Raw genomic sequence first — 16,110 nt, 5'->3', positions numbered from 1 at the left:
GTGCTCGCTCCCGCGCAGCCGCGGGGCCGCCCCCTGCCCGGCAGCCGCTGCGCGCTCCCGGCGGGCCGTACCAAGCGGCGGCGACACCGAGAGGGGGATCCCTGGTGCCCCGCCCTCCCCTCTCCCTCACGGGGGTGCGGGCGCCTCTTGGCCTCCTCCACTCTCCCCCCCCGTTTTCCTTCTCTCAGTGGTCCCGCCCGGCCTGGGCGGGCTGAGGAGACGGCGGGGGGCGCGCGGCCGCCGCCTCCTCCTGGTAGCGCGGCCCCTGCCCGCTCCCGGCCCCGGCCGCCGCCGCCGCCCCGGGGATGCCGACACAGCGGGACGGCAGCGGCACCATGACGGCTCCGGGCGGCGGAGGGGGCGGCCTGGGCGGGGACGGAGGCCACCAGGTCCGCGTGAAAGCCTACTACAAGGGGTGAGTGAGGCGGCGGCGGGGCCGGGAGCCCGCCCGGTGCCTCCCCTCACGGCCCGGTTTCTCCTCAGGGCCGTGCCCGCGCTGCCCCCCCCGCGGGGCTCTCGGTGCTACAGCCGGGGAAAATGAGGAAAAAAATAGGGGTTTGGGGGCTGGGAGCTGCGTGTGGGGATCTGTTCGGGGCTGAAGGAGGAGAGTTGGGCTGAAAACCTGCCCTGTAGGGTCCTGGGGTGCTCCCCGGGGCTTCTGAGGGAGCCGAGTGGCAGCGAGGTGCTGGGGGCCTGCAGGGGGAGAGGCTGGGCGCTGCTCTCCTGCAGCAGCGTGTAACGACACATATAATGTGATATAATACAATATAATATAAAGGGTGCCCTGCTGGGGGTGCGCGGCGCCCTGTTGGGCACCGACAGTTAGAGGAGCCGGCCTGAAAAGAGCAAGGTTCGTGGGGCCGTGGAGGTGGGTGGGAGGTGATCTCATCAGAAAACAACGCAGGTTGTGTTTTTGGGTTAGGATGGAGCTCCAGGCACTCTCGACAGCTCCCTTCCAGTTACCTGGGTTAAGTACGAGAAAAAACTTATATTTACGGTGCTCACTGTGATATCTATAGCCTTATAATTTTAAGGAGAGGTATAGAAGCCTTGCTGAGCACTTGGCATTTGCTAATGCCCTTTGTTTCTGGGCTGTGTCTGCTTTGGGGCTTTTCTTAGCAAAAGTGCTGTATGATCTGTGTAAAAGTGGCATAATCTGTGGTTTTATGAGGTCTGTGGAATGCTTTCAAACTAATAGTACGTGAAACTCTCTGCTCTTTTACAGTCCCTTTAATGCCCCATTTCGTAAAGAAGTGGAGATGGCCCTGGCCATTAGCTGACAGAAGCGTTCATTTGGGCAGGCAGCGAACTAAAGTGGAAACTGCTCTGGATTAAAACCATTTATTTTTCTTCTGCTGGGTCAGTTTTAATCTTGATCACTTCCACATGCAATCATTTGACTTCTTGCTTTAGTGCTGGGAGGCTGTGGCGCAAGAAGAGAGATAAAGCAGCCCAGGGTTGTGGGAGTGCAGAAGAAAACTGCTACATCGGAGAGGAATGCTGGCTCATGACACTTTAAATATTAGGTAGCAATTTCACAGGCGCTGGAATGTTTCCTTTGAGTTTCAACTGAGTTTCATCTGCTGACTTTTTAACTGTTAATGCAATTGTCAGTTTACTTTTAATAGTGGCACTGAATCATATGGGCAGTTGGTTAACCAACAAACTAACAGGCTGAATGCCTTTGTAATGATTCATTTCGAGGTCTAAACAAATTATTCTCTCTGCTCTCCTACAAAGCAAGTCTCATGCCCACTTCTCAAGCTAGTGTTATCAAGAAATGGATAGCAAAGGAAAACATTTTACTTGTGCTGGAATGACTTGGAGACTGAGGATCTAAATGCTGATATCAAAGGCAGCATTTTTGCTTTAATCAAATAAACCGTATCAAGATTAGAGCTGGATAGAGGATTTTTAGGGAAATAGTGTTAATTAGGAAATGTTAATCTCTCTCAACTTTTTTTTCTGATAGAAGCCTTTAAATGGGATGTAGAAGTTACAGTGCAAGTCTCGCTTGGAAGTTCTTTTCAACTTCCACTTGTGTCTGGTCAAAGACAAAAAAAAAAAAGAAAGCTCCCCCCAAGAAAACCCCAGCCCAGCAAGTCAGAAGCCCGGGCTGGCTCTCAGAAGGTGGTGGTGGGGCTGCTCCTGCCAGCTCGAGGCTGAGTCCCAGCCCCAGAACATCACTCCGTCTGGCCAGGAGCCTAATTGCTTTTCTCAGCCTAGACAAAGGCTTTCATGAAGAGCTCTTTGAAGGGTCTTTGTTTCATTCAACTATGCAGTGGTAATTCTGTACCTTAAATTCATGCAATATGTAAAACCAGGAAGGAAAATTTTCCTAAAACAGATCATGAGAATAAGAGGGTGGGAATTCCCAAACACTTGAGAATTGGGTTGAGTTTGCCCTGATATTTCCTTCTCTCAGGTGAGCCACTCTTATCGTAGGGCTAGTTTAAAGGGCTGAAAATAGTCTTATCTGTTTTAAAGGGTTACTGTCATCAGGGCAGGGTCTGTGACAGAGGCTCCTGACTGAGCTGGTAGGAATTTATTATAACTAAAGTTTAGTGCTTTTTCATTGATACAGTAACAATGTGTATCAGCTTCAAATGTGCAGCACTTACACACCCTCTGTAATTACAGCCATTTTAGGTGTCTAATTATTTTTTAGAAGTTTATGTTTCTGCTCATCTCATTTGTTGTAGGTACTTTTTGTCAATTCAGTACCAGAAGCTGTTACATCAGGGGAGGATTGCGTTGTAGTAGGTGAAAGCAGGTAGGGGTGATAGGCTGCGTGTGCAGCCTATAGAATTGATGTTCATTTAAAACAAAACAAAACAACAATCTTTTAGAACCATTTTCTGTCATGATTGGAACTGCTAGGTTTTTTTTCTTCAGTGGTTGACAGATTTAGCGCTGTTTTAACTGCATAGGCTGTAATATAGGTTAGACTTCTAGCGTAGTTAAAGGCATAGGATCCCAGTGCTTTACCCACAGACTGTTTGATTTATTTTGAATGAAAAATACTCCTGGCAGTCCTCTCGCAATACATGTTAAATTAGCTTCTTTTCTTAATTTTACATGAGTGGAATAAGTGGTGGGAAAAAAAAAAGAGTTCCATTTTAATTGTAAAATCAAAGTGCACCTTCATAGATATTTCCAGAAAATTGCTTTTAAAAGTTTTTGCTTTCTCACATCCTTTGTTTATATTATTCTTTGTCTTGAGAACTTTCTGGTCAGATTTTCATCTCGATGTCTTCTGTTGTCTGTTGAATATAAAGTTCTGCAGAGGAAAGTGTTCAGCTTTATAGGCTTGAACCAGAGCTTTTTAAACATACAAACATATAAACTCCTCCTTGCAGTTTCAACACTGATTTCATTTTGTGGCTGGCTGCTTTTTCTGGTGATGTTTTTTTTTTTTTCCCCAGAAAAAACAACTGTGCAGGAGGCGGCAATTTCCAGACCTCAGGCCTTTCCTGGAGAAAGAGAAAAGAGACACTTAAATCGTGTAAGATCTTATCGGATCTTACTGCAAAGATACTGAAACAGCAGAATTCTCCAGGAGAATTCTTGCATGGGCTAATTTCAGTGAGCTAAAGCCTTAACGACTGACATAGAGCAGTGTGATAAGCATGTGGATGTGTAATTAATCTGTGACTAGATATCTCTGCATCCTCAGGTATATGGATAGCCGTATGAGGCTCCAGACAGAAAAATCTCCAGCAGTAGTCTCCCACAGAAGCTTGAGTTTAGAAGCAGAGAGTGAGATAGGTGTATTCAATTGCACTTAACTGTCAGCACTGTGTTTTTTTCTTTGTTGTTGCTAAAGGCTCTTGTGACTGCTGGATGATCTGTAAAAGAAAGGGCATGAGAAAGAAGCTGTTTGATCTTGGAGGAAAGGTGGGACTTGCATCAGTACAGCTCTTTCCTAATGAACACAGCAAGTGTGGAAAGCGCCATAAAACGTGAAGGTGACAGCAGAGCTACTCTGGAAGCGAGACAGCTCAGGAGAAAGTGCCAGTGACACCACTATGGTTAAAATTGCAAAGTGAGCTTGTAGGAAGACCTGTCATCTTTCAGTTCCTGCATCATGTAAAGCTGCCTTCTCGTCTATAGAAAAAAACGTGCAAGGTGTTGCTTGTAGCCTCTTGTTCATATTTACATTCCTCCTTTGGTTTAATATCGCTGTTGGCTAAGGTTCTGCAGAACGCGCCGACAAGTTGGTGTTTGTTGGTGCGGGCTGGGTGCTTTTGCAGGTCTGTTCCTCGGCTCTCTGATACGTGTCCAACTGAAGGTAGCAGTGTAGTACTTTAGAGAATTAAATTCTAAAATAATAAACCCCTCTTCTATTTGAAGGGCAACTAGTTCTCTGTTTGAAGGGCAACTGTTTTGCCACTTGAAGGCAACAAGTAGGAAGCGTTCATTCAATCTGGATCAGCTTTACTTCATCAATAAGAGAAGGGTTTTTGTTCCTAAGCTGTTCAACGCATCCTAGTATCGTGGATACGTGACATTTGCTGATCACAGTAGCAATGTAGAGATAAATGTGTGGACCTGAAAAAAAAAATTAATCAGTTTTTAGTAATTTTTCTTTTAATCTTCAGTTTTTGCTAGAGCAGCAGTGATTACTGCCTGTCAGGACTGTGGTCTCCCACCTGCCTCTTGTCTGCCAGTAGCAGTCATAGTCGCGCTGCTCGAACCTACCCTCTCCTATTGTATACCAGTTCAATCACATAATAAGCTGGAAAAGTTGAAATGTTCAGCTCTGACTGCTTAGTGCCCTGCAGAATGTAACCTTTTATTTAAGAAATAAATCTGTGCAGGGAGGGGGAATGAAGGTGAACCTCAGCTGCAAATCAGTGAAGTTGCTAAGCGGTGCGGTGCCTTATCTCCCTGCAGAGACGTGGGTCCCTGACAAGCAGGAAATGCAGGTTGAGGCTTTGCCTCCTAGCAGGGCCTCCTCGCTTGCTGGTGATGCCTGGTGTCAGCAGCGCGTGCGAGATCTAACCCTGAACAGAAACAGAGCAGAGCTGCCACTTCGCTCCTCTCAACTCTGATTCCATCCTGCTGTGAGGTGTGTCAGCAGAGAGACTCCCTGGCTTTTTTCATCCTTTCTTTTGTGTTTTTTCTAGCTTTGTGTTAAGCGTCTCTACATATCAGGGTACAGATACTGTTCTGTCTTGTGTGGAAAGAAGAGGTGCAATTCCTTGGCCAAATAACAGAGCAGCTTTCTGACTTCCATTCAGATTTTTGAGGTGTGATTTCGGTATCCTAGCAGTTTCTTGGAGTCTTTCCCCTAGCTAAACTATCTCTGCTCATAAGGCCAGAAGTAGGCTGTCCTAGTGTGCTTTTCAGAATTGCTAGTTTGTGTGTGCTGTTGAACTCAAAGGAGCCTCTGCAATATTCAGGCACACGTGTTTATCATGCTTGTTTGCTGCCCCTCCTGGAAGTGTTTCATGTTCCGTGACCACAGCATAAGCCACAAACTGCTGGATACGACTCTGTCCCTGTGCGAGGTGATTTATAGTCATCGATCTTGATGCATACGTACATCTCAGTCTGGTGGGGACCTTGATGTGGATTTTGCCCAGATGCAAATGGTGCCTGTTGTTTCCGTTCCACTCCACCACCAAACAGTGCTGGCATTGACAACTGCACCGAACAAATGAATCTTAACTGGTCGAATTTTTGGGGGGAAGATGAGTGTCACAGGTCAAGTGTCAGGTTTATACAAGATGTTTGAAGTGTAGTGCTGTGAACAGTCCTCTTTTTTTCCCTCTCTTCCTCTCTACCTTCCTCTGAACTGTACCTCTGGCATCCTTTGCTTAAAGGGCTGCTACCCTGAGTCACCTGTTCCCCTGTAAGGCCCAGCAAATACCAAGACAGTGGGTCAGCGTGTTATGTTAATGCATTTAAAGCACCAGGTTAACTCACTTTCCATCTTGCCTATAACAGAAATACCAGTTCTGCATAACAGTAAAGCACTAAATTTTAAATCTAAGTATACGCTTTGCTCGTCTGTTCGCGCTCCCTGTCATTGTGGTGCAGCATCACCATGCCTTTCTAAAGGCACTTTAAATATTTGGAACTTTTTTCCACCCTTTAATCTGGTAGGCAACCTGTTTAATATTTTTCATTAATGTTTCATAACATCTATGCAATTGCAATTTAGTTGGAGAAGATGTATACGTTCTTTAAATATTTTGGTAACTAGTAACAAAATAACTTGTTAGAGTAAGGAAAACCACCAATACGTTAGTAATGTCCTTCTAAATGTTTACAGCATTTAATTCTTTGTTTTCCACTGACGTAATACTTAATTTCTGTGTGCCGTTAAAATCTCCTATAGCTCACTTCAAAGTTATTTGGCCATGTAAATCTTACTTTTTTCAAAAGCAAATGGCTGGAAGAATAAATGTCAAAGCAGTAATAAAAATCTCTTGGAGCCTGACTTGCCATAGGAAGGACTCTTGGTGCTAATGGCTTATTAATGTTACTTTTAAGGTTTTTTAGGGGGTTGTGGCAAGAGATAGGCTTTATATTAGTAGTATGTGAAAGGCATTAGAGGTAACAATGCTACATATTACAATGCAGTTTCTCAGATTTGTTTTTCTCTTGCTCAGGGACATCATGATAACGTATTTTGAACCTTCCATCTCATTTGAGGGACTGTGCAGTGAAGTCCGCGACATGTGCTCCTTTGATAATGAACAGCTTTTCACCATGAAATGGATTGATGAAGAAGGTAAATCAATACTTGCCACTTGGCTTTCTGACAAATATCTGATCAATATGGTGCTAAGCTTTCAATCTTTCCTCTCCCTTTCATCTTTCCCTTTCTTTCTGCCTTCATGAGATAAGCTCAATGTTTTTAGAAATGGTAAATCTGACTGTAAAAGTAATGGCTACCCAACGCCCTTGCAAGTATATCTTAATTGTTGTTATTCCAAATCACTTTGTGTGGTGCTCCATTCCTGTTTTATTTTTAACCAAATAAATAACCCAGTGACCATTAAAATGTGAGTTCAATGTTTAGATTTTGTAGGAAGGAAATGGAAAATACACTTGAGGAAGCCAGTGATTCCCCATAAGCCTTAACTGTTTCAAAAAGAGTTAAACTAACCTTAATGATACAAAATACCATATTTGTATGAAATATTGGTACAATTTAATGTATAGTTGTACAGGTAACCACAAAAAGTTGTATTTTCAGTGTTTGTATCAGCTGTTCCTTTAGCAATCTAAAGTCTAACAACATATAGTTAATTAAACTTTTTACAAGTATTAGAAGAAAAAAATGAAAGAAAATATTTATCTGAATGGTAGCTCAGAATGATCCATGTTATTGTTTACTTCACATGAAAAAAAGTTCAGGCAGTTCTCCTTTTTTCTTAACAGATCAGATGTAGTCCAGTGTCCCTTCCGAGTTGTATGTACACGTTAGGAATGTTTTGAAAAGCTTAATTGTAGTTCTTACACCAATGCCATAAAGAAAGTGTTCTACACAAGTTTTGAGCTGCACCAGAGACGTCTGAATTATGAAATAGCTGTTATGTTAGCATGCTAAGTACTTGATGGCATAAAAGGCCATAATGTGCAGCGATTTGTCTGCAGTGATTAGTATTTGTATGCAGTGATTACCATAAATGGTGCTTGTAAACCTGTTTTCTCACAGCTTTCCCCTTCAGAATTGGGTGAGTGCCAGTTTATTCAGAGCTTACAACTAAACATGGACCAAAGCTGATTTTGGAAGTGCAATATGGGCAGGTGTGCTGAAATTCTGGTCTTCAGTATCTAAGCAGGTTTTCTCCCCCACTCCCTTGCCAGGATTCCCAAGTTATTCACACAAAGCAGATGCAGTTAAGGAAAGGAGCAATGTTTATGACCAAACTTGTGTGCAGTGGTGCTAGTTGAGTTGGATGTGCACTTCACAGTAAGCTGGCTGGTTTGTTTTATCTGGAGGAGGATGGTAGACTTTTCACTGAAGAGGAAGAGTCTAGAGAGTCATAGTAAAAAGTACACCTCTTTTTAATGAAATGTGTGTGTAAAAATTAAAAAAAAAAAAAAAAAGTGCAGATTCAGTGGTTTACTTGAAGCAACAGCTTGTTCTACCTCAACTTTTGCTCTTTGATTGGAGACACATAAAAATAGGAATACTGCAGTTAGACATTTTTTCATGTATTCACTTAGGATACAGTGCAGGTGTAGAGCATTGTGTATAACTACTTCTGTTTCTGAGAGGTAATCGCACAAAGGCAAATCTAATTTAGTTGAATAGAAACACACAAAGAAGTTCAGGTTCAACTGGAAAATGGAGTTGAACTTGGTTTGTTTTTAGAAAGACTTCTATTTTGAACTTCTTGTTAAATAAGTCAAAATTGAATATTTTCCATTGATATTTTATCTGGCTTTAGATAACTGCAAAATTATTACTTGTTCATTGGTGAAAGAATATTCTTGTAACACTTTTTTTTTTTTAATACTTAGCCACCATTAATAATACTTTGAATTCAGACTTCTGTTACTCCCCATTAGATTTTTGAAGTGAAATTGTGAATCTGAAGGCATTGTGGGAAAGGTCAGTTATGTGCTATTGCCATTGTGATCACCAATAAAAAACAAATGTGCAAGTCAGATTTAATTACGAAGCTTCCTACTAATGTCTGCAAACCTGTGCCTAGTTCAAAGCACTGCGTATGCTCTTGAAAGCCTCCCTTTCTTCTGCCAAAATGAAACACAAAACTGTTTGCACAGGTGTCAAAAACAAATGAAGAAAAACTGGTTTGTTGATTCTTGGTGTGTTTGAATAAATAGTTGTTCCTTCTCCTCCTGCCCTGCTCTCCATTGTGTGAGTTTGTGCGGTGGGTAGGCGGTTTGATGCCCAGATAGGCTAATTGGGCAGGGACATGCAGTGTGATGAAAAACGGCTAAAGGTGACTTCAAAGATTGGAGTGGCTTTGAGTGTTATGAAATTCAGAAAAGAATAAAGATAGAATTCTGATAATGGACAATCTAGAAGTATTTTTCCATAAGGTATCCTGCACCTCTTGTACTGAAATAATGCGTAACTTTGTAGGAGACCAAGCCAATGATACTTTGTGATTATGATCTGCTTGCAACTTGGGAATATCTTAGATTCTTACTTTCCTTGAAAGCATTCAATGTGACTATGTTCAGATGTACTCTCTGAACAGAATGAAAAATAAGTACTACCGTGCAGGAGAATATTGTTTTGTTTTCCTACAATAATAATCTTAGGCACAACTGTGAGGGAACTGTCGAATGGCACAGAACTAATTGGGTTAAGTTTTGTATTGTTCTCCTTTCTTTCTTCAGGAGACCCATGTACAGTTTCTTCCCAGCTGGAGTTGGAAGAAGCCTTTCGGTTGTATGAGCTAAACAAGGATTCAGAGCTTCTAATTCATGGTATGGTGAAATTCAATATATTACTTCTAATAATTGCACTTACAAAGAAGTGCAATTTTTATGTATTATGTGTGTCTTTTGTACTACTCCAGCTTCCTTGGTTAAAGTCCATTGCGGCATCCTGTCGAGGATGCTGAAGACTGTGCACCACACTTTTTTGCTGTCAGCACTTGTAAATGCCTTTTATGAAATTAGTGGAGATAAAATACTTTGGTCTTAGTTTATTGATGAGACAGCTCCTATCTCTCATTCGTATGCTTGCTGGCAATGAATGGTAGAAAATATGTGTGTATGTTGTACTGCACCCACAGTTCTTCATCAGTTTGGCTGGAAGGAAGAGACAGCTTTTCAGCTTCCCAGAAAATCTTTTTAAAAATAGAAAAGAATTGTATCTGTTTTATATATAAATAATATACATAACCCTGGGAAAAAAAGGGCTAGTATAGACAAGATCACACTTGGCTGTTAGGATACTGTAGTATGATATTTATAGTCAAGATTTCTAAATACTGACTGCAGGGATTGTCCACGTGAGAAACCATCATCAGTAGTTGTTGCTAGTTACCTTTGTTAGGAAATAACTTTGTTTGCTCTGCTGTTCGGTTTTATTTCTCATGTGGATCATTGTTTTGTCTAGCAAAGATTTTTGTGGGAGCTTTTCAGCTTGCTTTCTGTTAAACTAAGTTTTGTTAAAGTGTATTCTGAGGGCCTTTCAGAATGTTGTACTTAACCCAAAGATTTTTCTGTCTGGAACAAAAATTAATAGAAAGCCAATGTTTTTCTTGCAGTATTCCCTTGCGTACCAGAACGGCCTGGCATGCCTTGTCCGGGAGAAGATAGTAAGTAGGCTTTTTAGTGAAGCAGTACTTAAAATCAGGGATTCCTATTCTAGAAGACTGAATAGATTTCCTTTTCTTGGCAATTTTGATATTCTATCATTTGGCTTTCTGTGCTTATAAGCATTAATAATGCAAAATCTCTACAACTTACGTATTTAAAAGGAGTAGAAACTTTTGCTGAAATTAAATGTTGTTTGTCATTTCTGAATCATTGTTAATAAAAAACATTTTGCATTTCTGTTAACTATCCATGCGTCTCTGCTTTCCTTGCTTTTGCCTCTTTTATCGTGACAGTTTTTTTATTCTATTTCTGTCTCTAGTAGATATCAGATTGCTAGCTGACTAATGTGAGCAAAGGCTTGTAACCAGTGGTAATGAAGTGTCATATCACCAGTTTTAAACCAATGTTTAGGCTATATAAGTATTCTCCAAAAACCTTTAAATCATGCTAGCAAATGTACTGACCATTACAGAGGTGATTTTCCGTCTGTCTTATTGTAGACTTCTATGCTGTTAGTATTCATTTTATAAAAGGTTATGGGTGTGTCATGCATGAACACATCTGTCAGTTTGATATCCAAGTCTGACAAATGTCAGTGTACATGCTTAAAAATTAACTTTGGCAGTATGATCAGTGCTGCTTTTCTGAAAAAACAAGGTTGTAGACTAAATCTGAAATAGGTTTGCAACTCAGTGTAGTTTTGTGTATCATAGTTCTCAGTTTTGGTTCTTGATAATGCAAAAATACGGTGGTGGTGGCTGTGGACCTAAAACTGGAGGATTTGTGCAAGCAATCTTACAAATCATGGCATGCTCATGAAATGCACCTTCTTCCCTCCTTCCCTTTCACACAGCTCCTCCTTGAGTTTAGGCAAGGTAGGTGCATGTTCTGCAAACAAGTGCTTGTATTGTTTGGATCACTTTCCTTCTTTCAACTCACTGACAGTTGGTTAGAGTATTCTACATCAAATTTTCTCCAAAATTTAAAAAAATTAAAAAGATACTTAGAACATTACTCTGTGTTTCTGTAAGGCTGCAGGAGTGAAACATTACTGTGCAAATCACTTTACACAGAATTGTCCATGAGAAGATATTGTAATTCTGCGTTTATATTTTTATGGATATAATCGTATGTTTTTCCTCTTAGAATCCATTTATCGCCGAGGCGCCCGCCGGTGGCGAAAGCTCTATTGTGCAAATGGTCACACTTTCCAAGCCAAACGATTTAACAGGGTGAGACTCTTGTTGGGTATTTAAAACCATGTTACAGGGATGTCTAATTTTGTAATTTTAATGCTACTGCCTTGGAAAATTATAAGGTAGATTTACTCTCAAGATTCATTCTCATTTTTGTTGATTGTCTGTAGTACTTTGGTAATTACAGCTTCAGGAAACTTTCTCAGTATAAAATCAGGCACTTAACAAGAAATAAATATTTGTTATTCATTTCTCAGTACAGTCTGTAATGATACTAGTTAAATGCTCCATTGTTCCCTTAAAACCTTAATAGAGGGCAAACTTTACCACTCACATTAGATGACTGAGCTGACAGTGCATTTGCAGTTCTTTATGTTCTAGGAATAAAAAAAGTCAGAGTTGCTTATGATGCACAGACTTTTCTTTCATTACTTTTAAACAAAAGCTGAGATGTTTTTCTAAACATTCTGCTTATGGTGGCATGTAAGCAACTGTAAGTAACAGACCATTTTCAATATTTTCAAAAAGCAATAGTCAAACACAGTTAAGAACCAGGAAGACTATCTGCTGTGTTTAATTAGTTTTTTTTTTAAATAAAAAACGAATAAGCAAGGTTCCTTGACAGCTTCAGTACTTTTCTTTCTTTTCTAAGTTGACTGTATCATGCGCTAAATAATGCTAAAATTTGTCTCTGCTAAACCTCATCTTCAGCATTATTCATCTAACTGTACTCTTTTTTTATTCTTTTTTTCTTTTTTTTTTTTTCTTACAATGCTCTGGGAAACACTCATTGACCTCTTCCTAGTCAAAGGCTGTCAAGGCACCATCACGGAATCACTTTCTCTCTTGCTTTGTAGGCACCATGTTTTCATGGTTCTTTTGAGTTGCATTGAGTGTTCTTCAGTGAGTGGTGACCCTCTCATTTCCTGTTACCTGGTGGTTTAACTGTGCTGAAGCTTTTGCTCTCCTGCTTTTCTCTCTACAAATCTAAGTACTCGTCTACACAGAGAGATGATGAGACACTTAGCAAGTCAGTTTGGTTGCAGGAACCTGTTGGTTTACCTGTACTGTGTTTGACCTGGAGTTGGCTCACGTCTCTCTGGGTCCACGTGCAGCAGAAGAGCCTGACTGTGCCTGCACCTTTCCAAGCAGATGTGCTCCTTCCTGTATGGCAGTTGCTGCTTATTGTTCATTTGTAATTTCTGAGCTCTTCTGTGGTATCTGCCTGTTCTATCTTTAAGCTCTGAGATAGGGACTCTGCTCATGTAGTGCTAATTTCATTAGGGGTCTCTGATCTTCTATCCACTATTCTTCAATAACAAGAGTGTGGAGCGTGTCTAAATAGATTTTGTTGTTTACTTTTGCTCTTCAGTCGGTTTTGTTGATTTGTCATTCTAGCGAGCTCATTGTGCCATCTGCACTGACCGAATATGGGGCCTGGGTCGCCAGGGATATAAATGCATCAATTGCAAACTCCTTGTTCACAAGAAGTGTCACAAGCTTGTCAATATTGAATGTGGACGTCATACACTACAACCAGTAAGTATGGTTTGTCTGAAAAGTTGTCTCTCTTGTTTTTTGTTTGTTTGATTTTAAAGAAATTAATCAAAAGAGCCCACTTCATACTAATGGCTTTCAAACTGTAGTCTGCAAATAATCATGCTAGATGAAATTTGAAAGGTTGTCGTTCTTTGTCTGCTGTGTTAATGGCAGGAAAATGTCAGAGTCACTTAGCAAAGTGGCAGTTCAGTGAGAAGAGTTTAGTGAGTCTTATTCTTGCATCCATTATTTATTCCTGTGACAGATATATTTACCTTTTCCTTCACTGTACTGTTACGCTGTGTACTTATATATGCACACAGACACTATTTTGTATCTTCAAAGAGAACTGCAAGTAAAATATCTTCTCTAAACATCTGCTAGATTATTTGACTATTTTCTATATAGAAAAGGATGATTGAGGCACAAAAAATTTGAGACTTCTCTCAAGAGATGGAATCATCTTTAGTTCTTGAGTCTCTGGGGGGGATAAAATAAATATCTTTCCTAGTTTAATATTAAAAGCAGATGTCTACAAGTCTACATGTATATTCTGTAAATTGATTTGACTAATATATGTACTGCTAAAGTACTTGAGATTTTCTGTCTCAGTTCTCATCTGCTGTACTACTTTTTCTCTGTTGTATTAAGTTGTCACTTCAACAGCTTCTGGGAACTTGTCATAACTTCGGAAAATAGGTAAAATAAGGACTAGAGTTGTTCTTAATATTCATTGTGTATGGATTAGAGCAGTAACTATGTTGATTCATCATGTTAAAAAGTAGCTAGATTATATTCCTCGGGGATCAATTATTGTCTCCAAAGTAATGTTTTTCACAGTCTATTACAAAAATGTGCTTAATTGCAGGAACCAATAATGCCTATGGATCCATCATCGGTGCATCCAGATAATGTAGAATCAGGTAAGATCAATTATTTTTATTCCTTAATTTACTGTATGGAGATGAAACATGAACGTGGATTTTAAAATGAAACAGGATAACGTTGAGCAAGTTATTCTTAAAACATTGTTTTAATTATATTAATAGAACAAGAAAAATAAGAGATCCTCAATACTAAGGGGAAAATAAATATAAAAATCCCTTAGTTTTCTGTATCTTGCAGTTTAAGAAACTAGGCTAAAAATGAAAAATCTAGGCAGTCAGCTACCTTTTCCCATTGATATGCTGCATATTTTAAAAGTCCTGAACAAACAATCAACGAAAGCCCTAAACACAATTACAGTGGAAAAAAATGAGTAAGGTTTCTATGTGATCAGTAGACAAACAGATTCAGTCTTGCAGCAGTCAAAATGGTCATCCTGATGTTTGAATTTGTATATAGACAATGATCAGTTAAAACAACAAAAAGCTGATATTCTGAATGAGATGCTCTGTGTTGAGATTAATCTAAATAGGTTTCCAAATATCATTATAGAGTGTTGCGTTAGCTATAGTGGTTGTTAATGCAGCAAAAAATTATTCCAATAGTTCAGAAATTACAACAAAAAAAGGTTGCCAGTTTTCAATTCTTACATTACATACATTTAAACTGTTTCTCTCTTGCTTCAGTTCTTGGGTGTGGAAACTTTAGGGAAAAAAATTCTTTCATGTCAAGTCTCATTGTTTTTCTTGCATCTCTAGTGATTCCATATAATCCATCAAGCCATGAGAGCTTGGACCATGTTGGTGAAGAAAAAGAGGTAAAGTATCTAACCATGCTAACTATATTCAGAAATCTTCAAGAATTCTCTGTTTTAATGCCTTCATAATTTATATTGTCATGAAATGAAAACTCATACATAAAGTGCATTTGAGATGCTAACTCAGGTGTATGCATGTACGTCTTGTAAGCTGTTCTACTTGAAACTGGAGTTGAGATGCACTTTGATTTAGAAAGTATTCCAAACTCTTCCAGTTTTCACTTGTTCTCATCTGCCACGTTGCTTCCTTCCTTTCCCCTGACATTGCTTTTCAAGGGTAGTGCAGTTTTTAAGAATAACGAGTGTTATTTGAATCACTTGTTTATATTCATTTTGCTATTCTGTTTGAAATGCTAACTTTCCTTAAACAATAGCAACTGCAGTTGTTAAAATTGGCAAGCCTGCTCACTAATTCCAAAGTATCTCTGTCAACAGGCAATGGGCATTAGAGAAAGTGGCAAAGCTTCCTCCAGTTTGGGTCTTCAGGATTTTGATCTGCTCGCGAGATCATAGGAAGATGGCAGTTATGCCAAAGTATTGCTTGTTCGATTGAAGAAAACGGAACGCATTTATGCAATGAAGGTGGATGAAAAAAGAACTCGTCAATGATGATGAGGTAGCCAAGCTTTTTATCAATAACTCAGCTAATTCTTCTGAAGAGGTTTAGTACCTGCAACAAGGGGGGTGCCAGACTTCTAGGTCTGCAATGTTAGTTGAAAATCATGCATTACACATTCAACTTCTTGAAGAAATATTTTTTACAAGTTCACAAGACAAATGACCAATTTTGAGGTCTTCATTGACAGACCAGTAGTTCACCGCAGTCATCCAGTGCCAGTAGTTTCTGTCGTGAGCCTCATTACTTCAAGCAGTATTGTCACTGGTCATAATTGGCCCTGTCTGCAGCAGTAACTCATGCAGAATTCAAGTTAATGAGCCTCTCACACTTCGTTATTTTGAAGCACTATGCAGTATTTCTCCTGTTTGCGTTCACTGGGCTGAAAAAGGAAGAGGTGGAGTCTGTTTCTCATGTGTTCAAGTTTATGGATTTTTGGTCACAATTGGAGATCCTCACGATGTTATTCTACTTGTTCTTCAAATCAGTCCGTCTTAATTTGGCTGTAGCTTACACAGTGATTAGAGGAAACTTGTAGTTGTAGGAATTGCAGTATTCAAACTGCCATGCTCCTCTGGTTGCTGAAGATTTCCCTCACATTTCTTTAGGCTACTCTGTAAACAGATTTGAGTAACTGTGGTCTGCTATTCAAGAGCTTTTGCATCTATTTCAGGTATACCATTGATTTCTTCTGCATTTGTTAATGATACATTACATTCATCTGCACCAGTTTTCTTCTGCTAATTGTATTTAGTGTTTTGACCTACAAAGTACAACAATCTTTATCCAAATGC

General features: G+C 40.0%; 1 protein-coding gene across 1 annotated transcript in view; it reads left to right on the top strand.

Moving 5' to 3' along the window:
• The first annotated feature begins 216 nt into the window (after positions 1-216).
• The window catches only part of PRKCI (protein kinase C iota), a 23,835-nt gene continuing 7,941 nt past the window's right edge, over positions 217-16,110 (top strand). The window contains 12 exon segments of the mRNA XM_084292024.1: positions 217-415; positions 6,621-6,742; positions 9,334-9,423; positions 10,212-10,262; positions 11,410-11,495; positions 12,858-12,998; positions 13,867-13,921; positions 14,642-14,700; positions 15,136-15,201; positions 15,204-15,218; positions 15,220-15,285; positions 15,287-15,364. Coding sequence (XP_084148150.1) covers positions 306-415; positions 6,621-6,742; positions 9,334-9,423; positions 10,212-10,262; positions 11,410-11,495; positions 12,858-12,998; positions 13,867-13,921; positions 14,642-14,700; positions 15,136-15,201; positions 15,204-15,218; positions 15,220-15,285; positions 15,287-15,364 — 939 coding nt within the window. The 5' untranslated portion in view covers positions 217-305.

This window comes from Netta rufina (assembly GCF_964035555.1).
Source record: "Netta rufina genome assembly, chromosome: 9".
In the NCBI taxonomy this organism is placed as follows: domain Eukaryota; kingdom Metazoa; phylum Chordata; class Aves; order Anseriformes; family Anatidae; genus Netta; species Netta rufina.
The sequence above is the reverse complement of the archived record's forward strand: the minus strand, read 5'-3'. Positions and strand labels throughout refer to the sequence as shown.